This window comes from Stegostoma tigrinum, chromosome 7 (genome assembly GCF_030684315.1).
Source record: "Stegostoma tigrinum isolate sSteTig4 chromosome 7, sSteTig4.hap1, whole genome shotgun sequence".
Lineage (NCBI taxonomy): Eukaryota > Metazoa > Chordata > Chondrichthyes > Orectolobiformes > Stegostomatidae > Stegostoma > Stegostoma tigrinum.
Window position 1 is genome coordinate 13,837,957 of NC_081360.1, and position 27,941 is coordinate 13,865,897.

General features: G+C 42.5%; 1 protein-coding gene across 2 annotated transcripts in view; it reads right to left on the reverse strand.

Annotated features, from left to right (window-relative positions):
* The window catches only part of LOC125453947 (partitioning defective 3 homolog B-like), an 883,406-nt gene that overhangs the window by 598,047 nt on the left and 257,418 nt on the right, over positions 1 to 27,941 (reverse strand). For both annotated transcript variants that reach the window (XM_059647050.1, XM_059647051.1), the window contains exon 3: positions 17,361 to 17,532. In XM_059647050.1, the coding sequence (XP_059503033.1) occupies positions 17,361 to 17,532 (172 nt within the window). The remainder of the gene's footprint in view (positions 1 to 17,360; positions 17,533 to 27,941) is intronic.

Below are 27,941 nucleotides of genomic sequence, written 5' to 3' on the forward strand. Positions count from 1 at the left end.
GATACACCATTCCATTACTTTATGGCTGATTTGTATCCCAATTAGATTAATTTGTCTAACATCATTACTTGAGGTTGGTGTATTGTTCTCAATTTTGAAAATTTCAATTAAACTGAAGCCTCAACAGCTTTTGAGGGGGCAGCAGGGAGGGATGGAGTGGGGATATGGGTTTGGGAGCAGGGGAAGAGGCGGCAACATGGTGGGTTGAAGGGGAGAGGGTGTTCAAAGTTCCCATAACCTATTAGAGTGAAGAAGCACTTCATGACATCACTCCAGAACGGCACGAATTATGAGGTTGTCTTCCTGCTCTGAATATCCCCCCCACCACAGAAAACAGCTTCCCTCTTTCTATCCTATTGGCTCCTTCAGTGATCTTAAGTCACTCTTGAACACACTTTAGTCTTTTTGGATTTTTAAATCTTCCAAATATTGTTAATCAACCATTCATGTCTGGGAAAGGTGGGATTTTGACCTGGATCTGGACCTTTTCGCCAAGACACTGTCATCTCGTCACTAGTGGTTCACATCAAGAGTTCTTTCTTTTAATCTTCCCTATTCGGGATAATACAGGCTGAGTCCATGCAATCTGCTCTGCTAGTTTAACCTTTTGTTTTAGCTCCAATGCCTGCTGGCACTTACTGCTTGGCAGAGAGAGATAAACAGGACACCAAAGCAAAGGCAAATTAGCAAAATGTTGTGGTAAATGCTACAAAACAAAAGACACGAGACAGCTATCATTTTTTGACCAACAATGTCAAATCCTGTGCCTGTGAAACATGGTTTAAGATGGAGTCTTTGATCATCTGCACATTTCACGACCCAATTATTTTGAAGGGAGGTATTTTTGTGCAACATGTCCATAAATATGGCTTTATTGGAAGTATTTCTTTCTGTTTTAGTTATGTTCTGTTGCTTAACTGACATCATCATCTTTCTGTTTTAATCAAAATGCGTTATGCATGACAGCAGGCTTGTGAAACCTGACCACATGGTGCAAACAGGTTAGAAGCATTCTTGACAAAATAATGAACACACTGCTCTGGAGGGCACGGTAATGATACAAAAATAAAATCTTCCCATTTAAACTATCAGTACATAAGTGCACTGGACAACTGCCACATCACTCAGCACCACAGATCCTTACCTGCTCCTTTCACCACCCTATGCAATTAAACTGGTCTTCGTTTTGGATTTCCCCACCTCCCAAAATGAGCCAAACAAAAAAAAAGTCAGAACAGATCGCTGCAAAATGTTGCTAAACATATTTCAAGTTCCAGCGCAACTTCCCAGACAGCTTTTTCTCCAGCTGACTGGTGAATTAGACAGAAAAACAGACTGAAAGGCAGACACACAGACAGGAGGATAGAAATGAATGGCCCAAAATCATTCAAGCAATTTAGTACCGTAGGACATGCAGCAGATAATATGCACACAGCAAGCTTCCACAGGCAGATGGTGGCACAATGACCAGTTCAGCAGCAATGATCACTTTGGTCAAGGGATAAGTCGGGAGAACACACTTAATCATCTTTGAAAGGAGCTGTGGGATCTTTTATGCCCATTCAATAAGGAACGGAGACCACCTGCTTACCATTGCAGTCTCCTTTGAAGAAATGGTTCTTCAGGCAGTGCATCTCTTCCCTCGGCAATGGAGAGTCAGACGAGACTTTTCGTTCAAGTCTCTGGAGCTTCTTGAAGATGTGACCTTCTGACTCCGAGATGAGAGCATTATTCATTGAACCTTTGCAGGAATAAGTTTTGAAACGGTGGCGTGTAACCTCTCTTCACTAGCTTAACAGAGAGAAAGATTTTCAGCTGCTTACTGAAAACGGAGTCGCAAGTAGACAGAATACTGAAGGAGGTGTTTGGTACACTTGCCTTCATTGGTCAGTGCATTGAGTATAGGACTTGGGAGGTTATGTTTGGACATGAATTAGGCCACTTTTGGAATACTGCATTCAATTCTGTTCTCTCAGTCATAGGAAAGATGTTATTAAACTTGAAAGGGTTCAGAGAAGATTTACAAGGATGTAGCCAAGGTTGGAGGGTTTGAGCTATAGGGAAAGGCTGGGGCTATTTTCCCTAGAACATCAGAGGCTGAGGAGTGACCACATAGAAGGCTATAAGGTCCTGAGGGGCATTGATAGAGTGAACAGTCAAGGTCTTTTCCCCAGGTTAGGGGAGTCCAAAACCAGAGGGCATAGGCTTAAGATGAGAGGGGGCAAGGTTTAAAAGGGGCCTAAGTGGCAACATTTTCATGCAGAGGGTGGTGTATGGAATGAACTGTCAGAGGAAGTGGTGGAAGCTGGTACAATTACAACTCTTAAAGGACATCTTAATGGGTATATGAATAGGAAGGGTTTAGAGCAATATGGGCCAAGTGCTGGCAAATGAGACTAGATTAATTTAGGATACCTGGTTGGGCATGGACAAGTTGCACCAAAGGGTCTCTTTGCATGCTGTACATCTCTACGACTATGACTGAGAGTTTGTGGCTTGTTGCAGTGAGTGCTCAGATCTGTCCTGTTCACAGGCACTTTCACTGCGCTTTTAAACAGCTTAACTCCTGACGGCTGTGTAAACAGTTGTATTAGTAGCCAGCTGGAATCTTCCTGCAATGTTACACTGACAGAGGGAAGCAGAACTCGAGTAGCTAAAGAACAAAAAAAAAATTTGAAGCACAGTACAGCACCTAAAGAGGCCATTCTCAGGCCATCAGGCCTGTGCGAGCTCTTTGAAAGAGCTGTCCAGTAAGTCCTATTCCCTTGCTCTTTCCGCATGGCACTGCAAATTTTTTTCATTTCGAGTACATTTCCAAATTTTTTTTTTCTGAGAGTTAGAATTCCATCTGCTTCCGCCATCCTTGCAAGCAGTACATTCCGGATCACGACAACTCACTGTGTAAAACAAATTCTCATCTCCCATCTGGTTCTTTTGTCAATTGCCTTAAATCTGTGCCCTCTGGTTACCAACCCTTCTGCCAGTTTCTCCTTCCTTACTCACTTCATAAAATCCTTCACCATTCATGGTAACCCAATCACACAAATTACTCACATACTGATGGACCAATTTAGGATGTGCACTTTCAGCAGGCTCTTCCTGAACAGCTCAGTACCATCACCGCTAAGTCTAATATATATCTCATGTTCAATATTAGAATTAATTTCGTGACAGCAGCCCTTTTCCTTTGTTCCCTTTTACAACATAGACTCCTTTGTCTTTTGTAAGTTCAAATCCCCAAGACATTCTTTGAAAAAGAAGGGCAAGCTCTGCCATTGTCCTGGCCAACATCATTCCCACCCCAACATCATCTGTGTATATAAAAGTGACGAATTAAATGATCATTCATCTCACACTGCTGAGCATGAAACAATACAAACACAAAACAGCTGCCATGTTTACCCACACAAAACAGCCAGCTCTCTCAAACTAATTGATTTCAGCACGAGTGGACATTGAAGATGTGAGCATTGTAGAATCATCACATTTTCATCGATCCAAGCCCTGCTGGAATTGGCCACAGATAAAACTTCCATCTGAAAATTCTACAATCTGTGCTCTGCTTCTTCCCCTGCCAACCTAATGTAACTACATTTCTTTGTAAACTATTGGATATCAATGTGCCATTACAAACCCATTTCTCAACAGTGAGTGATAGTATTCCGTAGATGACATATTTATGTTCCCAACAGAGCTCGAATTACAGATCTGCACAGTGGTTAATCATCTACGTCTGTATTTATATCCAACATAATTTTCAAGCCTGTTCTTAATCAGATCGTCTTCTGCACCTTTTATTTTAATTAAAAGGAATTAATCGGCATAGCAACAACCACTTTTGATGATAGTAGGCAAGTCATCTTTCACCCACTCACATATACACTGGGAAGTACATACAAAATGGCAGAGTGGGAGCGTTCGGAGGGGTGGGGTAGAAGACAGAGGAGAATCGGATACGGTTTAGAAACAGCAGCCTTGTACAACCGCAACTGTTCATCACACTATCTCACCCCGAGGAGGAAGCCAAAGTTATCAATTCACCTCACAACTGAGACACACCATCATAACAAACACAAAAAGAAGCCAGGAAAGCACACTGCCACAGGTTCCAACACTGCATGAATTTGAAAGTTTGGATTCCAAAATAATTTCTGATCTCATTTCAGATGAACTAATAACGATAGGTGTAATATATCTAACAGTTCAGTAGGATACACCAGCTGGGCTTAGTTTACTCGCAATAAAGTGACTTATGAATATACTCAACTCTTTACGATAATGATACCTAACTTTACCTCTCTACCACTGTACATTTCAACTGGTTAACGTACAAGGGGTAAATTGCATCAAGTCACCATCAAGACCACTGCTTGAATAACACAGGAATTTCACACCTTTGGAACTGGTCTCCTCTCCTTCCTTAGATAACAAAGTGTGGAGCTGGATGAACACAGCAGGCCAAGCAACATCTCAGGAGCACAAAAGCTGACGTTTCGGGCCTAGACCCTTCATCAGAGAGGAGTTCCCATCTGCAGTTCCCATTATCACTGATACAATTCCTCTCCTTCCTTAAGCAGTTTCTCCATATGATGCAAATTACATTCAGAGATGAAAACAGAAATTGCTGGAAAAGCTCATGGCAGCATCTGTAAGGAGAAATCAGAGTTAACGTTTCAAGTCAAGTGACCCCAAACTTTAACTCTGATCTCTCTCCACAGATACTGCCAGACCTGCTGAACTTTTCCAGCAATTTATATCATTGTCTCTAATTTAAGCATCCACAGATCTTTTGGTTTTTACACAAAACGTTCAGGCCTTAATTGACCCAGAGCACAGATTCAAACATTACAACTGAACCACCACCTCAACAACATCCTCTTCCTCCTTCTTGGCCCTCTTGTGGGTTCAAGTTCCATTCCAGGGATTAAGTATCAAATCTAAGCTGACACTCCTCAACAAGTACTGATTGAGTCAAAGGTGCCAGCTTTTACGTGAGACACTTAACTGAGGTCCATCTGCTCTCTCTGGTGGATAGAGAAGATTCAATGCTAATGTATCCTTCAACTGATTTCGTTAAACACTATCTGACCATTATGTAATTTGTTTGTGGGAAATATCTTTAATAAAACCATTCAAACCATATATAGCCTCCACCACTCCCTTTTGTACGAGGCACAACAGTCCTTTATGGAAGCTCTCAAGCATTAGGTACGTGACAAATGAAAAAGGGAAGGCATTTCACAGCATCTGAAGCAAAAAAAACACAACTGCAAGGCTGGTAAATTGAAAAGAAAGCCTTTTTGATACATTTCGCGAATTACACTGAAGCAAAGTGGATATTTACACCCACAGAATACATACGCATCAATGCATCAGACAAAAAATGCAAATTAGGAAACTGTTTCTATTGAGAAGATACCTCAAAAATTCTAATGTACAACATGTTGACACTCAGGAAAACATTAAGAAATTACATGTTATTCAAAAAAAAATTGCAGTGTGTTTTGGCAAAACGTGTTGAACTGAAGACCAACTTATTTCCATGAACAGCACTTACAGACTTACAACGAAATGTTATTTGTACAATCAAAGTTTCAAGTTTTCAACCAAAAACATGTACTTAGGAAGTTGATGGCTGTAATAAGAGAGTTAGTTCAATAGTTCACGAATAATGATTTCGTAATTTTTTTAAACTTCAATGAAAAACATTTCAACTAAAGGTATGACATGGAGCATGCCTCAATAGAAGCCAAAAACATGTCTCAAAGTGGCACACGTGACCACATGCAGCTCTAAAATAAGCATGAAATATAATCAGATCAATTATAATTCTGGGAAAAAAAGAAAATCTATTCCAGTGGCCTGTGTCATGTTCATCTTCTGTCTTGGATCACAATCTGGTAAGACTTACATTTATCATAACTGCTGTTCAACAACTGAGTGCTCCACAGAAATGTTGTATCTGTTTTCTTCACTCATCCCTTGCCTGATCATAATCTCTCTGCTCCACCTCCCTCCCATATTGGAACCTTAAGTTTAATATAGCTTTCTTGCTCTTGCCTATATCAATGAAGACATTCCTTAGTCAGTGGGAGGCATCCGGCAAAGGTTTGAACAAAATCTGTCAAGTGTATCCAAGTGTTGTGGAGTTCTCAATTTTTTTGGGGGGAGTGGCAGTGGTGGATAGCATATGGAAATTACAAAACAGGAAGTTCCTTTACTTTCTATTCATTAGAAGGATCTACATTTTTTGGTTGAATACAGTCCAAGAGATTTTATTGTGTGAGCTTGGAACTTGTTCCCACAATCCTCTCACTGGATAGTTGACATATACATCTTCAAATTGGTCCAATTATCCATGCCCACTGGATTATTAATTACCTGCATATCAAAACAGCCCTTGTCTCTACCTTCAATATTTTTATAATTGAAAGGTGAAAGTGGTCCAATCTACCATTTTTAAAGCCCTAATGATTTCACTTGAGGGTTGCTCAGCACTTTCCTGTCACAAAGACGGAAAGTAGTCAGGCTACCTATTTTTCCCACACTTAGTGAACAATGGAATGTTACTTGGGTGATCATCCTTCCTTCTGGAACTGCATCTTCCACTGCTTGGTGCATTTCCCAACAGATCATGAATTTCCAACATGGAACAATAGCAATACAATTTGATATTCTATCACACCGCAGCATCAACAATTCACAGGCCTGCACTGATGAGCGGGTTTCATATTTTAATTGATTCCAGAATTCTGTTTCCAAATTCCTTCATGGCCTCGTCCCGTCCTTTCTCATCACCTCCTGCAATCCTGGTACTCTGAAATCTCAATGCTCCTCCAATATGTATTCCAAATTATCAATAACCTCCTGTTGGCAGCTAGAGTCTGGAACTCCCTCCTTATACTTCTCCAACTAACTTTTTACTTTACGATGTTCCTTAAAACTGGGCTACTTCACCCAGTTTCTGGTCACCTTTTCTAATATTCTCTTACATGGCTCACAAGTGTCAAATCTTGCTTGACAATCCTCCTGTGAAACACCTGGAGATGTACATTATACGCACCACATAAACTGAAAGAGCTTTTGCTGTTGCTAACTAGAAACCTGCCTGCCCAACAATGGATTTTCAATCATGAGAGAAGTAATAACAACCTCATCTCATTTCAGCTTCTTGTTGGAAACAGCGCAAACCTTAGTTCACACGAGGGTTCATTTCAGCAGCCAGTCATCTGTGATATATTTACATAGTGAGTTTATTGATTTGTTTTCTTAAACTGAACACATCTGAGGTCATACCGTTCACTGGAGTAGAACACCGAAAAAGAAAACATTGCTAACAACATTCAATAAGATTTTCCATTCAGTCTCTTCTTCTTTCCTCCAAGAATGTGTTGTATTTATTCCTAACTCAAATATAAAATGATTTACTCCTTGATAATTTATTTTTGCAACCTTTGTCATTTTCTCCATGACATGGTATTTACAGCACTTTTCAGACAAGTGGGTCTGAATCCTGGAGGCAAAAAAGAGAAATCTGCAGGGTTTACAACTCTGCCCCCAACTGCTACCCTAACTCTTAAGGAGAAAATGCAAATCAGACCACTTGAACATTCCAAACTCAGCCCAACATCATATGATTCATGAATTCATTGGGACGTCATGTTGAGGTTGTACAGGACATTGGTGAGGCAACTTCTGAAGTGCTTTGTAAGTTCTAATTTCCCTGTTACAGAAAGGATATCACCAAACTCGAGAGGGTTCAGAAAATAATTACCAGAACGCTGCCAGGAGTGGAGAGTTTGAGTTATAAAACTTGGAACGTCATTTTGAGGTTGTACAGGGCGTTGATGAGGCCACTTTTGGAGTGCTGTGTCAAGTTTCAGCCATCATATTACAGGAAGGATATTATTAAACTAGAGAGGATTCAGAAAATATATAACAGAATGCTGCTGGGAATGGAGGTTTTCGAGTTATAAGGAGAGGCTGGATAGGCTGGGACACCTTGGTGTATGAGGTTGAGGGATGCTGTATAGAGGTTTATGAAATCATGAGGGGCATAGATAAGGTGAATAGCAACGGTCGTTTCCCCAGGGTAGAAGAAGTTTGAAACTAGGGGGCATATTTTTTAAAGGTCAGAAGAGAAAGATTGAAAAAGAATGAGGGACAACTGTTTTTTTAAAATACAGAGAGGGTTAGTGTGTGTAATGAGCTGCCAGGGGAAGTGATGCCAGGTACAGTTACAATGTTTAAAAGAACAGTTGGACAAGTAGATGAATAGGAAAGGTTTGGAGGGATATGGTCCAAACACAGACAGGTGTGATTAGTTTAATTTGAGAACATGGTCAACATGAATGAGTTGGACTCAAGGAGCTATTTCCACCCTACATGGCTTTTGACACTATGACTACAGTCCATCTGTCCAATTATCCAATTGGGGTGGTTAGGGCTGGAGCCTCACAGCACTGCAGCAGAGTTCAATTCCAGCCTTGGGAACTGTTGTGTCGAGTTTCCACATTCTCCCAGCATCTGCAGGGGTTTCCTCTGAGTGCTCCCAGTTTCCAACCACAGTCCAAAGACGCGCAGGCAAGATGGATTGGCCATGCTAAAAGTTGCCCCATAGCGCCCAGGGATGCGCAGGTTAGGTGGATTAGCCATGGTCTTTAAAAAAAAACCCATGCAGCGTTGCAGGAATCGGGTGGAGAAGTGGTTCCAGGTAGGAGGCTCTGAGGAAGGTCGGTGCAGACTCGAGGGACCAAATAGCCTCTTCTACACTAAGGATTCAATGATACCATTACAACTTGTCTGACGTTGATCTGATGCCATTAAAGCAGATAATATGATTGTACCAATCATCTTTTTTGTTCATTTTCAGAGCATGGGTGCCACTGCTTAGGACATTTACTGGCCCGCTCCCAGCACTAAAATATGGTATGTTAGGAATTGAAACTAATACGCTTAATGTTCCATCAACTTTACTCACAGAATTTTCACATTGTGCTCCCAAACCAGTCTCTCCTAAACATGAACAGTGGGTCTCTTGGCTGGAAGATTGAAATTTAAGATCAAACCCATGGTGCTCAAAGTAAGGCTGGTGCTGGAATTGGATATGATTTAAAAGCAATGTCTGGATTGCAGCTATTAAACAAACACTGAATAAAGGTACCAAAAACCCATAAAGAAAAAGCAGATATTCAATTGTTCACTAATTAACGCTGAACATTTTCACTTGTTGGCCCTCAGACAGTCAAGAGGTCAGTTCTCACTTGCACAGAAAATAATGTGAGCTTTAACTTGCTGTTTCCTTCTTTTTCATCAGTTGCCATTGTTTTCTTTACATAGACAAACCAAGTGCTCAGCAGAGATAGCGAACCATCAAAGTGACCCAGATGCTCCTCGTTTTCTCTCTCTATTATCAAATATTTGTCAAGGATTGTGGAGTCACACATAGGGTGCCAAGCTTCCTTCCCTAAAGGACAATAGTGAAGCAGTTAGGTTTTTGCAGTCCAGTTTTCAGGGCACCCCGTTATTGATGCCATTCCAAATATTTAATAAAATAATTGAATTTGAATTCCATTGTGGCTCTGCTGAGATCTGAACTTGAGTCTCCAAACATTAATGAGGCCTCTGGATTGACAGTTCAGTGATGAACAATTGCAAATTACCAGGCACGTTATCCTGAAATTTCTGATTTTACAAACAGGGATGTGACTGAAAATATGTTTGGAGTCCACAAGTGCCAAATACCTGGAATACCATGTGCAATTTTGGGCTCCTTTTCTGAGGAAGGATGGTCTTGCTCTCGAGGGAGTGCAGCGAAGATTTACCACGCTGATTCCAGGGATGGCGAGGAGAGATTGACTAGTTTGGGATTGTTTTTGCTGCTGGAGTTCGGACGAATGAGGAAGGACCTCACAGAGACTTATAAAATTCTAATAGGACTGGACAGGGTAGATGCAGGGAGGATGTTCCCGAACTTGGGTATGTCCAGAACCAGGGGTCAAAGTGTGAGGATTCGGGGCAGGCGATTTAGGACAGAGATGAGGAGACATTTCTTCACCCAAAGCGTGGCAAGCCTGTGGAACTCATTACCACTGGGAGTAGTTGATGCCAAGACATTTAATGTATTCAAGAGGCAACTAGATACAGCACTTGGGGGGACTAGGTTCAAAAGGTTATGGGGAGAATGCAGGACTAGGCTACTAAGTTGGACGATTAGACATGATCAGGGAGAATGGCAGAGCAGGCTCAAAGGGCCAAATGTCCTTCTCCTACTCCTATCTTCTATGTTTCTAAAACAGATAATGAATAAATTGGAAGGAATGAACCACATTTCTTTTTTCCCTTGTTCCAAGTTCCACTCTTCCTCCACTGAACATGGCTATCCCAACTACAGCGTGGTCCAACAGGAACAATCTCTGGTGCTATTAACAAGTAGCCACTGTTCAGGTTTGGGCCTGACTATCAAAAGGACTCGCAAGTGCTCGATTGTACTGTGGTAACGTCATTGAACTGGCAATCCAGAGGTCTCATTAACGCATGGAGATACATGTTCAAATCCCATCAGGGTTACTGGGGAATTCAAATTCAATTATTTTATTAAATATTTGGAATGAAAAGCTACCTCTTCTTCTCTGATGCTGCTTGGCCTGCTGTGTTCATCGTGTCACACCGTGTTATCTATGGAGAATGGATACATTGTTTTCAAAGCAAAATGGAGTCGAGGGGTCAGATAACCTTTACTCTTTTTTATGTCAGGGATCGGTTAGCTCTGTTGGCTGCATGGTTGGTTTGTGATGCAGAGTGATGCCAACGGCATAGGTTCAATTGCCACACTGTCTGAGGCTACCATGAAGGATTCTCGTTCTCAGCCTCTTTCCTTGTCTGAGATGTGGGAACCATCAAGTTAACTCGCCATCAATCATCTCTCCCTATTGACACAGCCAGCCCTATGGCCTGGTGAGACAGTGGCGACTTTACCATTATTTAGGGCCCAGGAAGATATCAGGCAATCCCGGACAAGACACTGAAATGCAGGTGAACGTTTACAACATTTCATTGAGAAGGCCTCAAAGGCAACAAAACTTTCCTGCAAATTAGTGCCTACCATTACCTAAAGAGTTGGAGAAACTTGTTCACAATGGACTTGCAGATTTAGTGGCTTTGGATCAGAGACCCAAACAATGGGAGAAGAATCCCACTTTATCGCAAGGATATGTAAATGGCTGAAGATCTAACACTACTGTGTCAATGTCCAAGCTGACAGAAAACAAGTGAAAGGACGGACAAAAAAGTGTGGAGTTGGATGAACACAGCAGGCCAAGCAGCATCTTAGGAGCACAAAAGCTGACATTTTGGGCCTAGACCCTTCATCAGAGAGGGGGATGGGGAGAGGGTTCTGAAAAGCCGCACCTCCATTTCCTACCTACTAACCTCATCCCGCCCCCTTGACCCCCGGACATATCTATCCCCTCCCTACCTCCCCGCCAATACTCTTCTCTCCACCTATCTTCTCCTCTATCCATCTTTGGTCCGCCTCCCCCTCTCTCCCTATTCATTTCAGAATCCTCCCCCCACCCGCCTTTTCTGATGAAGGTTCTCGGCCCGAAACGTGTGCTTTTGTGCTCCTAAGATGCTGCTTGGCCTGCTGTGTTCATTCAGCTCTACACTTTGTTATCTTGGATTCTCCAGCAGCTGCAGTTCCCATTATCTCTGAAAGGGCGGACAAGTGGTCACATGATGCAAATTAGCTAGGTCCTGATGAAGAAGATTTTAATAAAACGCATTTTGGAAACAGGGAGGCAGAGTGTCAAGCAGGCAAAGGAACAAGATCCTGCCTAACATGTATCAGGAGGCAGATAATTCAGAGCTGGCCTTTATCGAACTAATGCAGGAACCAAACCAAGTTTTTACTTCATGGGTTCAACTGCACGTCAACTCCAGCATTCCTGCTGCTGCCAAAATGTACCACTTCAAATCCATCCAAATAAACCTCCCACCATTGTTTCTTTCAGTGGACCAGCATCATGGGCCAGTAACACTTCAAGCCTTATTTCAAAAGGAAGCCAGCTTGACAGTGAATTTTTCAGACTTTCAATATTTAAGTGCATGCTACAATCTTTTTGTATCACTGCATGTATGAATGAGCACAGACGAAAGCAAATGCTGTTATGAAACAATTGTAAAAGAATGGTTCTACTTTTTTTAAATCTCATAAGAAAATTTGCAACCTATCCATGCTTGAGTGTTCTGGCATTCACATTGTTAACAATGGCTAATTTCAGGCAGTGGGAACAGAGCAAATTAACCCGCCATCTCTGTCTTAACCACAACACCTCTGAAATTACCTCATTAGTCACTCAATTGTATTAAAACTCTTATGAAAAACTATACTCCACATGGACTGCAGTGGTTCAATGAGGTGGCTCATCACCACCAATTCAAGGGCAAAAAAGGAGCCACACGGTGGCTCAGTGGTTAGCAATGCTGCCTCACAGTGCCAGGGACCCAGGTTCAATTCCACCCTCCAGCAACTGTCTGTGTGGAGTTTGCACATCCTCCCTGTGTCTGTGTGGGTTTCCTGTGGGTGCTCCGGTTTCCTCCCACAGTCCAAAGACATGCAGGGTAGGTGGAGTGGCCATGCTAAATTGTCCATAGTGTTTAGGGATGTGTAGATGAGGTGGATTATGGGGCTTGGGTCTGGGTGGGATGCTGTCAGGGTCAAGTGGGCTTGTATCCACACTGTAGGGATTCTATTATCTTTGAAATGTTCACTGGGCCAGCAATGTCCATGTTCTATGATTTAATGCACAAAAGAGCTGTACAGGTCATAAAATGAGAGTCTGAACTGGACTCATCCAAGTTCAAAGACCCAGTAAAGATTACTGGTTAACTATTAGAAGCAGAAACCCCGGACAATCTCTTCCCAACCCACCTACCCAAATATATAAATGCTAAAACAAATTGTAAATGGGCGAACACTGGCCCTGCCCAAAATCAGCTAAACTTGGTTCACTCCAGGGAGTAAACATGGCATTTTGTAGCTTGTACGAAGCACCTCACTGTTCATGCATTTATTCAGGGACTCAGCCGGTCACTACGTAGACCATACAGCCCAACATAGTCTTAGAATGTGCTGCAACTTCCTGTTAGAACAAAATTAATAGTCACACAACACCAGGTTATAGTCCAACAGGTCAATTTGAAATCACAAGCTTTCGGATGTGAAGCGAGAAAGAGGCACACAGAGCACAGAATTTATGTGCAGAGATCAAAAGACTATACAAATGGTGTGACTGCTGTGCCAAATAATAAGGCCCTACAGGTGATCCAAAGTGTTAGATGGTATGAATAAAGTGTCAACAGTTGAATAACAAGTAAAAGGATGGCCTATAATCTGATTAAATGAGGCAGAGAGATAATTAGACACAAAAATTAAAAATAAAAGTGGTGCTGTAGACAAACTAAATGACTGGGATAACATGATAGGTGAAGGAGTGGCATGTCGAGGGTCAAACCAAAAGTAATAAGTAATCCAAAACTGTACAATCTAATTAAGGTTGGGAGGTCATAGCAATTTATCAAGGTGATGGTGACAAAACAGGACAGTAAGGAGATTTTACAGGTATAGAACAGTGCAGCGGGGTCACATGTAGCTCGACATGAACCCAAAATCACAATTGAGGCCGTCTTCATGGGTATGCAACTTGGTTATCAGTTTCTGCTCTGCAGTTCTGAATTGTTGTGCACATTGAGGGCCGCCTGGGAGGACACTTACCCAAAGATCAGAGGCTAACTGGGAGGGAACATTCCTGTCTGGCGATTGTTGCGTGGTGTCCATTTATCCGTTGTCATAGTGTTTGCATGGACTCGCCAATACACCATGCCTCGGGTCATCCTTGCCTACAGCACACAAGATGGACAACATTGGCCGAATCACATGACTACCTGCCATGTACATGGTGGGAGGTGTTCCCATGTATGATGATAACATCCATGTCAATGATCTGACATGTCTTGCAGAGGTTGCCATGGCAGGGTTGTGTGGTATTGTGGTTGATGTTCTGCCAAAGGCTGGGCAGTTTGCTGTGAACGATGGTCTGTTTGAGGTTTGGCGGTTGGTTGAAGGCTGCAAAGAACATGGTGTAATCTCTTTGCTTCGGGGAAGTACTGAACAATGAAGGGTACTCTACTGGTCATATCCTGGGTCCATCTTCTGAGGAGGACGTTGCGGTTTCTCACTGTGGCACATCAGAACTGGCGATGGAAGAGTTGAGCATCATATCCCATTCTTGTTAGGGTGTCCTTCAAAATCTTTAGGTGCCCATTATGTTCTTCTTCATCAGAGCAGATCACAGGGCTTGTACATTGGAGATGGCTTCTTTAACATTATCCCTGGGCTTACAGTAGAATGAGGTACTGAAGTATCTGTCCTTGGTGGAGATGAGCATGTCCAAGAACGAGACTGATTCTGAAGAGTAATCCAAGGTAAGTCTGATGGAGGGATGAAACTTGTTGATATTGCTATGTAGTTGTTTCAGTGATTCCTCGCCATGAATCCAACGGGAGAATATGTCATCAACGTGTCTGGTTTGTAGCAATGGTCGGAGGTCCTGCACAGTGAAGTCATCTTGCTCAAACTTGCGCATGAAAATGTTGGCATATTGGGGTTTGGTGCCCATAGCTGTTCCATGTGTCTGGATAAAGACCTGGTTGTGGAAGGTGAAGACACTGTGGTCGGGAATGAAGCAGATGAGTTGTAGGATGGTATCTGGAAATTGGCAGTTGTTGGTATTGAGCACTGAGGCTGTTGCGGCAATGTTGTCCTCGTGGGGGATGCTGGTGTAGAGTTCTGAAACATCCATTGCAAAAAGGAATGTTCCTGGTTCGACTGGTCGGTGGGTGCCAAGTTTCAGAAAGAAATCTATAATGTTTTGACAGAAGCTGGGAGTACCTTGTAAAATGGGTTTCAAGACGTCCTCAACATAGCCAGAGAGATCCTCAACAGCGTCCCATTGCCTGATACATTGGGACATCCAGGTGTGTCCGCTTTATGCGCCTTTGGAAGGCAGTAGAAGTTTCCCATGCGGGAAATACATGAGATGAGAGTACATAGGATGGTCTGAAAGTCTGGATCAAAGATCTTGATCAGTCTGTTCAGTTGATGGGTGTGTTATTTGATCAGATCGGCAGGTAATTGTCTGTAGTGTTCCTGCTTGTCCAGCTGTTGGAAAGCTTCTTTGCAGTAGTCTGTTCTACTCTGTATGACAATGGCTCCTCCTTTGTCTGCTAGTTTGATGACAATGTTGCAATTGGTCTTGAGAGCATGGGTGGTGGCACGTTGTGCCTGGGTGATGTTCTGCACTATCTTGTGAGTGTGGCTGGTGAATCTGGTGTAAATGCATCTCCTCACAGCTTCAGCATACATGTCGGATTTGGGCAGCAGCCTTCTGGAGGGGTCCAACTGGAATCTTTCTTCTTTGGTCACTGCACCTCGGATCTTTCTTTCACCTGTTCCGGTTCATTGGTTGTCTCAATGGGCTCACTGCTGACATCTTGAGGTTTGTGGAAGAATTCCCAGAGCCTCATTCGATATCAGCAAGCTGCATCCCATTATCAGACTTACCATTGGACTACTCTTCAAAAGTCAGTCTCATTCTTGGACACATGCATCTCCATTAAGAATGGACACCTCAGTACCTTACTCTAGTGCAAGTCCACAGACAGCCTCATGATGCTGCACTTCCCTAGGCCTCCACTTCTCACCTTTAAACAACCACCAATCCTTAATCAGATCATCATTTGCAGCAAACTACCCAGCCTTCAGCAGAACATCGACCACAACACCTCGCAACCCTGCCATGGGAACCTCTGCAACATGTGTGAGATCATTGACATGGATACAACCATCACACATGGGAATACCAGCCACTACATTCACGGCTGATACTCACGTGATTCGGCCAACGTTGTCTGCCTCATATGCTGCAGGCAAGGATGCCCCGAGGCATGGTAAATTGGTGAGAACGTGCAGACGCTACGACAACAGATACTGACACAACAATCGCCAGGCAGGAATGTTGCTTCCCATTTGGGGAACACTTCAGCAATCGAGGACATTCAGCTTCCGAACTTTCGGTGTTCACTAAAGTGGCCTCTGATATACGCAACAATGTAGAATTGCTGAGCAGAAACTAATGACCAAGTTTCATACCCATGAAGACTGCCTCAATCATGATCTTGGGGTTCATGTCATGCTATATGTGGCCCCAGCACACTGTTCTGTATCTGTGAAATCTTGCTCACTATCTTGTTTTGTCACCATCACCTGGATAAAGTGTTATGATCTCTCTACCGTAATTAGTTTGTACAGTTTTGGATTGCTTATTACTTTGGTTATATGCGGCTCTTTTACCTATCATGTTATTCCAGTCTTTTGGTTTGTCTACAGCACCACTTTTATTTTTAATTTCTTTGTCTAATTATCTCTCTGCCTCATCTAATCAGATTATAGGTCATCCTTTTGTTTGTTATTAAGCTGTTGACACTTCATTCATACCATCTAACACTTTGGATCACCTGCGGGGCCTTATTATTCAGCACTCCACTCAAGCCATTTGTTTGGGCTTTTGATCCTCTGCCCTTGATCTCTCTCTGCCTATAAATTCTAATGTTCTGTTCACTTCTTTCTCACTTCACCTGACTAAGAGGGTACACTCCAATAACTCAAGATTTCAAGTAAACCTGTTGGACTATAACCTGATGTCATGTGACTTCTGACTTTGTCCACCCCAGGCCAACGCTGACATCTCCACACCAGAATAAAATTGTCCTTGAGAAATATAATAACAGTGGCAGAAAGCATCAGCATGTTTACTCATTCTTGTTTTAAACTAATGTAGGGAATCACATCAATGGCACAAATAAGTTCAAACAAATTAGTTGTTCTGAATGCAGGTGCACAGCATCACAGGTTCAGTACCATGAACTCACTGATCTTAAGAGAGGGAAATGGAAGCTTCAAGAGTTGGCTTCAATTGGTTTCAACATGGTTCCAAAGTCACCGAAATCCTGAGAAAATATTGTCTGTTGATCGTAATTGACGTAAGCTCACAAAATGAGATAATCTATCCGGAGAAGGAAACACACACTTACACTCTAAAGCACATCTCACGCTGTATACACACGTGTGTGTGTGTGTGTGTGTGTGTGTGTGTGTGTGTGTGTGTGTGTCAAGGTTTAGCTCAGCTCAACAAGTCTACAGGACTACTTTTGAAACTCAGCCAGGATGAAGGTTAAATAAGTGGCAGTTAATAAAAGTTTGAATAACTTCGCGCCCGCAAACGGAAGCAACATTTACTCACTGCCTTTCAGTGCAGATGGCGTGACTTCGATTTCCCCTGTGATGGGCTGAAAAGCTGCAAGTTGAGCAGCCAGCTCACTCTCGAAGGTGTCAGGACTCTGCCTGTCCTTCAGGCTGCCATTGGCCACTTCATCTTCACGGTGTGTCTCTTGCTCTTCATACACAGCGACAAGCTGTTGGACAAGCAAACAAAAGGCTGAAGGACATTAGCATGCACATTAATGTTAACCCAACAATTTACACTGACACAGCATTTAAGTGTTTAGGTTCAAAGTCCAGCAAGCTGACACATTTGATGGCCATCTCCAGGCCAATTTGTGCAGCTTCCAAACTCACTGCCAGCAACTCCTGATTTCTTTCAGAACTAAATGCTTCCCGAGTAAGGTAGCACGAATGGAAGGATAGTCAGTAACTGACTGTATGTATGTATTAAGGTTGTTCTTTTTATAATCATGTTGGTAGAGTCTGTCAGCAAATGAAGATATAGCTCTCACTTGAGGCAGAGAGTGAGTGACAGCATGAGTGAGTGACAACCAAATGTGTGATAGCCAAACAGCAAGCAACAATAAAAGAACACGTAAAGCAATAGTATAAAAGAAGGGACCAGGGTAAAAGGTTGAGGGTGAGCAGAGGAAGTAGGAAAGGAGGATGCATAGGAGAAGGTGAGAGACAGTGAGGATGCAGAGAAGACAGTTGGAGAAAGAGTGAAAATGGGAAGAGGGGAGGGCAGAGGTCCAGTAGATTGAGAGAGTTGAGTATTTTGCAGTGCTCGTTCTCTGTTGGGGATGTGTAAATGAAATGTCTTCAATTTGGTGGTTAACAGTTGAGGCTATGTCCGTTCTCAGCCCTGTACAGGAGGGGGACGGGGAGGGATTGAACAAAGAGTGCAGGACTGAAAAAGAAGAAACAATCATACTTTAAATTACTTGTTGGGGGTCAGTTAGCGGAGTTGGCTGGATGGCTGGTTTGCAATACAGCGACACGAACAGCATGGGTTCAATTCCCGCACCAGCTGCCGTTAACATGCATGTCTCGACTCCTCAGTCTGACCCTACACTAGAGTTCTGCTGGCCCTCAGGTTAAACCACCAGTCATCTCTTTCTCATGACAGAGCAGCCCTATGAGGCCAAGGAAATTTCACCTCTACATATAAATGACTTAAATCATAATATTTGGGTACAGAATTTAAAAACAATAGAATTTCCATCTGAACAGCCATCTGTACAAGCCCCATATCATCAAGTACTTACAAAAAAGCAGCTTGTCTTATGCTGCAACTACAGTAACCAGTTCTCCTTGGGTTGAACACTGTCTGGAGGGAAAACACTACTGAGTTAATGCTTAAGGTCTGTGGGAACAAATTTCATTTATGAGAAGCCCCTCAAATAGTCAAAAGATTAAAAAAATTTCAAGAACCCTGAATTCTAACACAGTGTTCACACAGCAACCTATCCAGGTGTAATTTCAAAGCAATGCTCTGTCTGTTTTGCAGATGTTCATTTTAAACTTAATCTTTCCATGCTGCAGGACAATTTTCAATGTTGGGATTTGACACTAAAATCGACCAAGGAGCTGCACAAGAATAGACCTCAAATCGATTCTGGCCCAGTTTCTCCCATCTTTTCTCTTTCTTTCTTTCATTCATTCATTTCACAATAATGTAGAGTGCAATTCAATTTTTTTTAACAAAAGAGCCATAATTGTATGTTCTCCATGAAGTACACTTTGACAGGTGATTTCCAAAACAGAACTCAAAACATGATCAGAGATAGTAGGAACGGCCGATGCTGGAGAATCTGAGATAACAAGGTGTAGAGCTGAATGAACACAGCAGGCCAAGCAGCATCAGAGGAGCAGGAAGGCTGACGTTTCAGGTCTAGACCCTTCTTCAGAAATAGGGGAGGGGAAGGGAATTCTTAAATAAAACAGGGAGAGACGGGGAGGCCAAAAGAAGATGGATAGAGGACAAGATAGGTGGACAGGAGACAGACATGTCAAAGAGGCTGGGATGGAGCCAGTAAACGTGAGTGTAGGTGGGGAGTTAGGGAGGAGATAGGTCGGTCCAGGGAGGGCAGACAGGTCAAGGAAGCAGGATGAGGCTAGTAGGTAGGAGATAGGGGTGAGGCTTGAGGTGGGAGGAGAGGATAGGTGAGAGGACAGGTTAGGGAGGCAGCTACGAGCTGGGCTGGTTTTGGGATGCGATCGGGGAGGGGAGACTTTGAAGCTTGTGAAGTCCAGATTGATACCGTCGGGCTGCAGGGTTCCCAAGTGAAGTATGAGATGCTGTTCCTGCAACCTTTGGGTGGCATCGTTGTGGCACTGCAGGAGGACCAGGATGGGCAAGTTGTCCAAGGAGTGGGAGGGGAAGTTGAAATGGCTCACGACTGGGAGGTGTAGTTGTTTAGTGCGAACCAAGCGCATGTGTTCTACAAAGTGGTCCCCAAGCCTTCGCTTGGTTTCCCTGATGTACAGGAAGCCACAATGGGAACAGCGGAAACAGTATACCACATTAGCAGATGTGCAGGTGAACATCTGCTTGATGTGGAAGGTCTTCTTGGGCCTGGGATGGGGGCGAGGGGGGATGATGTGTAGGGGCAAGTGTACCACTTCCTGCGGTTGCAGGGGTAAGTGCTGGGTGTTGTGGGCCTGGAGGGGATTGTGGAGCGGACAAGGGAGTCACGGAGAGAGTGGTCCCTCGGAAAGCAGATGAGGGTGGGGGCGGAAAAACGTCTTTGGTAGTGGGGTCGGATTGCAGATGGCAGAAGTGTCAGAGGATGATGCGTTGGATCCGGAGGTTGGTGGGTTGGTACGTTAGGACAAGGGGGACTCTGTTTTGGTTATTAATGTGGGGCGGGGTGTGAGGTATATACTGCGGGAAGTTCGAGGGTGTTTTTGACCATTTGGAGGGCAAGTTGCAGTTCTTGAATAAAAGAGAACATCTAGGACGTCCGGAGTAGAATGCGTCACCTTGGGAGCAGCATCAGAGGTGAAGGAATTGGGAATAGGTGATGACATTTTTGCAGGAAGGTGGATGAGAGGAGTTGTACTTTAGGTAGCTGTGAGAGTCGGCAGGCTTGAAATGGATATTGGTTTCCAGGTGGTTGCCAGAGATGGAAACAGAGAAGTCTAGGAAGGAGAGAGGGGTATCAGAGATGGTCCAGGTGAACATAAGGTTGGGGTGAAAGGTGTTCGTAAAGTGGATGAACTGTTCGAGCTCCTCCTGGGAGCATGAGGCAGCACCAATACAGTCATCGATGCAACGGAGGAAGAGGTAGGGGATAGGGCCAGTGTGGCTTTGGAAGGGGGATTGTATCACGTATCCTACAAAGAGGCAGGCATAGCTTGGGCCCGTGCGGGTATCCACAGCCACCCCCTTTGTCTATAGAAAGTGCGAGACAAAAGGGAGTGGCCATTGGTAGCTGCAGGATACTCTGCAGGACTAGGCTTCTTGGTAACTGAGCCATGTTGAAGAAGAACATAAGACAGGTGGCTGAAAGTTAGTAAGGACAATCTTAAAGGGAGCGCCAGAGGTACGAAAATGGAGAGGTTTAGGGAGGGAATTCCAGAATGAAGCGCTAATCAGCTGGCCACCAATGGTGAAGTGATACAAATCAAGGATGAGTGAGAGTCCAGATTCAGAGCATAACAGAAATCTTGAGGAAAGGACTGGATTAGGAATACACTAAAATTGGAGTGTGCTAAGAAGTGGGATCATGAACTGCCTTTAGCCACTTCTGCACACAAACAATAATGGAAGAATGGGCAACACTTTCTTCCCCGCACCCCTCCAAAAGCTGTGCATACTAGTGGGGAATTGACAATAGCAACAAAATAAAATATAAAAAGCTATAGAACCAAGGCTGGTAAGTAGAGCTAAGAAACAGATCAGCCACGAACAAAGTAAATGCTAGAATAGGTTTGAGGGGCTGAATGTTTTCCCCTTGATGCAATTCAGGTCAAGGCTGTTATTGCTGCATGCCACACGAAATAAACTGGGCATCAGCATAAAATCAGAACAAAGTAACTTTTTGCTGTGGGCATCAAGACACCTTCATGCAGAAGCTGGACACTGAGCCATAGGGCTCAAGGAAAGGTGAATACTGAATTTGTTGGGGTGGAGAAATTCTTCAGAGAAGCAAACTTATTTTGTTCACTTAAGACAATATCTGGAACGGCGGTAGTCGAACACCTTGTGCTACAATGAAATAAAAATGAACTGGATAAATGCCTTGGTATAGGCATTCACCAAATGCTGTATAAGATACCATGCTTTCTGTCCGAGGATCATAAATACATACTCTGCACAATGTTATTAGTGAGAGCTAAACAAGGTTAGACTTGAGTCCCAGAGTTCATCGTTTCAGACATGTAAAGGGAAGCTCAATAATTTAGCAATGGGTATTTGCCTCAATTGGTTGATTAAAATGTGGAAAGACAATGCAAATTGATTCGTGGGAAGAAGCAGTCACAAATCAATGTAATAATGCTTCTTGTTCTAAGTGTCAATTTTGTTGCAGCTCTTTTCCTCTTGGGACATTCTCAGCTTTCCAGAAAAGCTAATGGCCATCCCTCAAATTCACCAGAGCTCCCTCAATACAGTTCCTCAAGGATCCATCAAATTGGGTTTATTTTCTGAAACCTAGCTAATTGAAACTTTGCAAAGCTTTGCTAGCAGAGACCAAACACATAATAATGATAATAATAGCAACAACAACACGTGACAATGTTAGGAGGTTTATTGAACCGATGTGATGTATAAATGTGCGGCCACACTGAGCTCATTTTACATTTGGGAAGTTTGGGAGACCATGCTGAAAAATCATCATGTTAGATAGGGCAAGTGGCAGACTAGGCTTTCATCAGCTTGTCACATATGCTTCCTTTTCAAGTATTTAACTTTAAGTGCTGTTGCTCCAGACATCGTCGAGGAGTATTTTGTTTCAAACAAAAAGTCAAATAGTTCCTTATAGTACTTATCTAAAATAAATTAGATGAGTTGTACGCCCATGCACAGAAAGACTAGCTCCTGGTCTTCTGCTTTTTGAATTCACCATTGGAAAACCAAGCCTTCCTACGCGTTAAAACTGGCTCCACGGAATCACTCATCTCATCCTCCCCTCCACCAGTGACCACCAGTAGCACTGTTCATCCACCTGTCAAGATACACAGCAGACCAAATATTTTCCCACAGTCCACAACCCTGCCAATTCAGACTGGCTTAACATTGAATATGGTGTACAACTAAAAATGTTATTTTTCAAAATCACTCAATAATGAGTCCTACATCATAGGCAATGCAAGGACGGAAGGAAAAGTCAGAAAGGAAGGACTAAGTGCTTTCCAAAATATAAAGTTGAGTGGTGACCAATGTTCTCTATTAATTTTTGCTACTGTACAGACCTCAGAGGTCCATGCATGACATTAGTTTCTGGAAATGGAATCTATTCATCAGCCAAATGGGTGTTCACAGAGCTTCCAAGCAATGGCACAGCTCAGACAGAATGTTGGAGGCAACCTTGAAGAAGCTTTTTTTTAATTAGAACAAGATTTTGATACAAGAGTGGACACAAGGAGAAAGTTTTCCTGTTATGGAGAGGAACGAAGCTCTATCAACCACCAGAGAAAGATGGTCATCAGGAAACCCAGTACAGTATTCAGAAAAAACATTTTTATCTAAAGAGTGGGGAGAATGTGAAACCTACTTCCACCGGAAGTCATTGAAATAAATAGTACTGATGCATTTAAGGGAAGCTAAACAAGCAGATGAGGGAGAAGGGTAGAGAGGGCTACTATGATAGATTCAGATAACAAAGGGAGGCAGCTTGAGTGGGACATCAACCAACAGCATGGACTGGTTAGGCTGAATGGTCTGATACTATGCTGTATATCATACCCAATCCTACAAGTGTAGTTACTGCTATACAAATCATAAAAGCCAAATTATACATAATTCCCACAAACAATAATGGGATAAATGCCTAATTAATATTTTTATAATGCTAATTAGAGGATGAACATTATTAAAGGTTCTTACTTTCTTGAAAAAATGCAACTGAATACTATGAATAAAGAGCCTGGGACAGCAAGGATTGTTGGCGGGGGGTAGGGGGCATTGAAACCCAATAATTGGGCCTTCAGGTTAGGGTACTGGGTTAGGAGGAGGACACAGAGGGCCATAATTTCTGTCCTTGGCGTTTAACATTGCACCTCCAATAATGTAGCACTTCCTCATTACTGCACTGAAGTGACAGAGCAGATAGCACACTCAATGCTCAATTCTCTGGCAAGGTATTTTGAGTGAATTTCACATGTTCGGGACATCCCAAACAGTTTTACAGTTAAGGAAGGATATTTTGAAGTGTCATTAATACTGTAGAGGAGGAAACAAGACAGCCAGTGAATAAGGCATCTGAAGAAAGAATTAGTTTAATTTTCCAGTGCCAATAATTCCTACTTCACCGTGCATGAAGAGATTTTAAACACACTCTGCCATGATTTCGCAACGGCAGCATCTTTCATCATTTAAAAAGATTACACTCTCCTGTTCACAACTCCAATGGCTGTGGGTTTACTCATTTTTACCCCAACAATAAAGAGAAAGAAGGGGATAAGGATCTTGGAGTAAGAGGGGTTGCCGTCGTCAGAAAGAGGGAAATTGAGTTATATGAAGACCATATGCCAATATAGCAATTGTAACCAGTTGCTATTAACAATTAGAATTGCTTTCATGAGTTTTGTCTCCAATTTTCATTCCTCTGGGCAACCAGCTAGCCTCTCATTCAGTCCGTCCTTTCCCACCAATAAAGGTTTGGGGTCCAAACAAGTATTGCATGAGTGTAGAAACTAATCTGCATGCTGTAGACTAGGAAATACTATTGCATTATTGGTACTATCTGGACAAATGCTACCAACATACACAAAAGCAATATTATGCAAAACTGAATGCATTCAGGTCTGACTGTGATTTATGTGCATCTGTGTGGATTACAAATTTGAAAACAAGCAGCATCATTAATACAAAGTACACTCAATCACACTCCTCAGCGCATCAAGCGTGTCTGCTTTCATTCCGATTTTATGCTAAAAAATTCAGCAGGACTGCAATTTTCAAGGCAGCAACAAATAGTTTGGATTCCATAAATCTTCTGAAACAAGATAAAAAAAGCAGCAGATTTCTGAAAAAAAAATATCTGGAAATATGACTGGGAGGAATTTGATACAAATTTCCAGCCAGGAACATTCCTCAGAGCTTGACACATTTTTCCGACAGACAGCAACAACAACTTGTATTTTTACAGTGCCACTACTGTAATAAAACATCCATGGTGATTCTCGGAAGCTAGTACTAAGTAACCTATGGCAATATTAGAACAAGTGACCAAAAGGTTGGACAAAGGAGCATGTTTTATGGGGCATCTTAAAGAAAATGAGAGTTGTACAAATGTGGGGAGGCAGTGAGGTTTATGGTTACGAATTCTGGAGCCAAGGAAACCGACAGCTGAACACACGGCTGCCGAGGCAGAGAACACAAATCTCTCAAGAGGGTGTAGAGATCGGAGGAGTTTACTCATCCAATGGGATGATGCCATGGAGGGATTTCAATACAACGGTGAGAGCTTTTATGCCAACTTAAGTCAGCAAGCATGGGATTGGGGATGGAAAGGGCAACATGTTGGTAAGAGTTCATTTCACAAGAAACTATTGCAATGATTAAAAAAAAATCAATTCGTAGTGAACCTTGCACACCAAATCGCTATGCAGTGTGTCCAAAAGCCCTAACATTTTCCATTCACTCAGAGATTGATTAGCCCGACAATAAGAAGGTACACATTCCACAGCTCTCTTGCAGCCAGGCTGTCTGGTGGTTTAACAGCGTGTTTCAAAGCTCTTCATTTGTGCCCTAGTCATGCTGTCACAGGCTGTGCACTAAATCCAGTTATAAGACTTCTACTTCCAGGCTGCTGTGGTGTGTTGAGTGAGTGAGCGAGTGAGCGTGTTGTGCGTGCGCACGCACGTGTGTGTTGTGTGCGCGTCTGTACGCCTGTGGTGTGCACGTCTCTGGATGTTGCTGACTCTCAAGCCACGGCTCTTCCTCTGCCCCTCAATCATGCATCTCAATAACAATGCTGATTTACAAGAGGTACTGTTCTGGTGTTTTTTTGCAATCTACTAAATTACACAGCAGAAAAGACCCTTAAAAGACTTCCACAGCAGGGCATTTTGGGGCACATTAAGTAAAACCGCAAAAACTTGGAACTTTTAAAAAAAACTTTAAAGGCATATGATAGATCCAAGTTGCTTTCAGACTAATTGATCTCTGGACAAATGGAAAATGCACCCTCTCTGAAGAGTTATCTAGAATGAGAGTTTACAATGTATATTGCAGATTGGGCCAATCTGCACCAACCAATAGACATGACAGTCTATATGAGGTCTAAGTTAATCATTCACTAGAGCCTTCCCTTCATTAGATCTTTCTTGATGTACTTATGATGTAGAAACGACATCGATGACATTGCTTCCTGAACGCCACCTCTGCAATTAACTCTTTCCTCTATACTTACAATTCTATGCCTCTTCCGATGAGCTTTCAAAACATTTCGGCAATTTTTGTGAAAAATATATTTACAAAAGGCATCAGTTGGCCATTTTCCCTGTAAATCAGTGGACGCTGCTTTCTTGAAACAGAACAAATAAACAAAGAATACTACATCAATTGTTAATAATCACTCTCAAACAAATGATAATCTCCATGGCACCACATGACATACGTCCACGGGCAACAGACTCAACAATCACAATCATCTCCCTACCGAAAGAAAAACTCAACTTGGAGCAGTGTCAGAACATATTAAAGACAATTAATTTTCATTAAGAGCTAGGAAAAAAGGCAGGGTTAGTGAAAGAGAGAATGCCATATACAAATCATCAAGTATATTCTGCTCCATCAAATTGGAAGTAGGAAGACAGAATATTTATGGTTCGTTTACACCAGTGCTCTCCAACGCAGTTGACAAAGTGACAAGGTGAGGAGGTGCGGTGATGCAGATGAAGGCGGATATCCCCCTCTCTCACAGTTAGAACAACAGTGTTGCTGTCAGTTGGCTTATAATGTAGGGGGAACCAATGAAAAAAACACCTTCTCATTCTTTTCCGAGGTGTGGGCTTCTTTAGCAAGGAAAGAGGTCCTCGGGGGCCTTCTCCTGGAATGTGTGTGGTCTGCATGGTGTAATTACTTGCACTGCACTGTAAGCTATGAAAAATATGACTTACTTTGTGTCACTTTATATATTCAGGCTGGAATGACATGTGACAATGCAAGTCAACTTGCAAGTGGTGGTGTTTTTCTAAGTTGTGGAGGTCATGGGTTTGGAAGACACTCTGTGTCTGTGATTTGATACATTCAGATAGCTATAAGCTCCTACCAATCCCAGAAACTCACATCTAAACAACTTTGCAATTTCCTGCTGGCTTGGGAGGAAATGGGGAGAGAGAGGGAGAAAAAACAAAATCAAACCATACTTTTTGCTCTTTCCTATTCCTGGTCACAATCCAGCCATTCTTACATTTAAAAAAAAAACCAGGGTGTTGACAGACAATTGGGCAAAGACAGAATCAGCTTCTGTTGAAATGCTCTTTATTGTCAAAATAGCTGACTGGTGGTCCCCAAACCAGGTTTGGGTAAGCTGGCTACAAACTCCAGTGTGAAGTCGTACACCAAGTTTGGCTTGTGGACCCAGCGGAGGTGAGACAAAGAAACTGAGTACAATTCCAGTAACATTTTAAAGCATGACCAGGGAAAAGGAGTCTCAAGGAGTTAAATAAAGCAGCCTTAATGAGCTGGTTGGGATATGAAAAACTGTCATCTTATAATGAAAGATAAATCAACGTGACATACATTACTAATCTTCCAGTGTTTTGATCTAAGAAAATTATGGAGTAATTGAAGAATGATTTGTTTTCTTTTCCTTCCCGCTTGTGAACTGCACTGCACAGGTTTACATTCACAGTAAGATGAGAGGCTAAACTTACATTAATTATCTGCCATTTCACTAACATGTAAAATGGCTCCAAAGCTTTTAGTTTTCCCAATTGGCTTGTTTTTTTAACCCAAAAAAAAATAACATTTATGTCACTGTGTCTGGTTTTATTTGTTAACATCAAGGCTGTTAACTATAAGGAACAGTGGAAGCAGTTTCATTTTCTCTAGCATTTTATCATCCTCTCCACCAGTCTTCTCAACCGTCCTCATCTCTGTCTAAACAGTGTTCCTTAAGCACAGTTTATAAAAGTAATCTGAACTGGTAATTTTTCTTCCCCCAATTCCCTCACCATCAGACTGACTATAATAGAGAATGCGTGGTCTTATCTCCTGCAGTTCTTACACCCATGAGAAAACAATGCAAATTGTGGGAATGCTGAGTTAGTAAAGATTAAAAGGAGTTTTAATAGGGATATTCAATATTATTGTGTTTTGATAGGGTGTATAGGGAGAAACTATAATCAGTGGTAAGAGTGTCAGTAGCCAGAGGACACATATTTAAGATCATTATCAAAAGAACTGAAGGGGAGACAAGAAAAA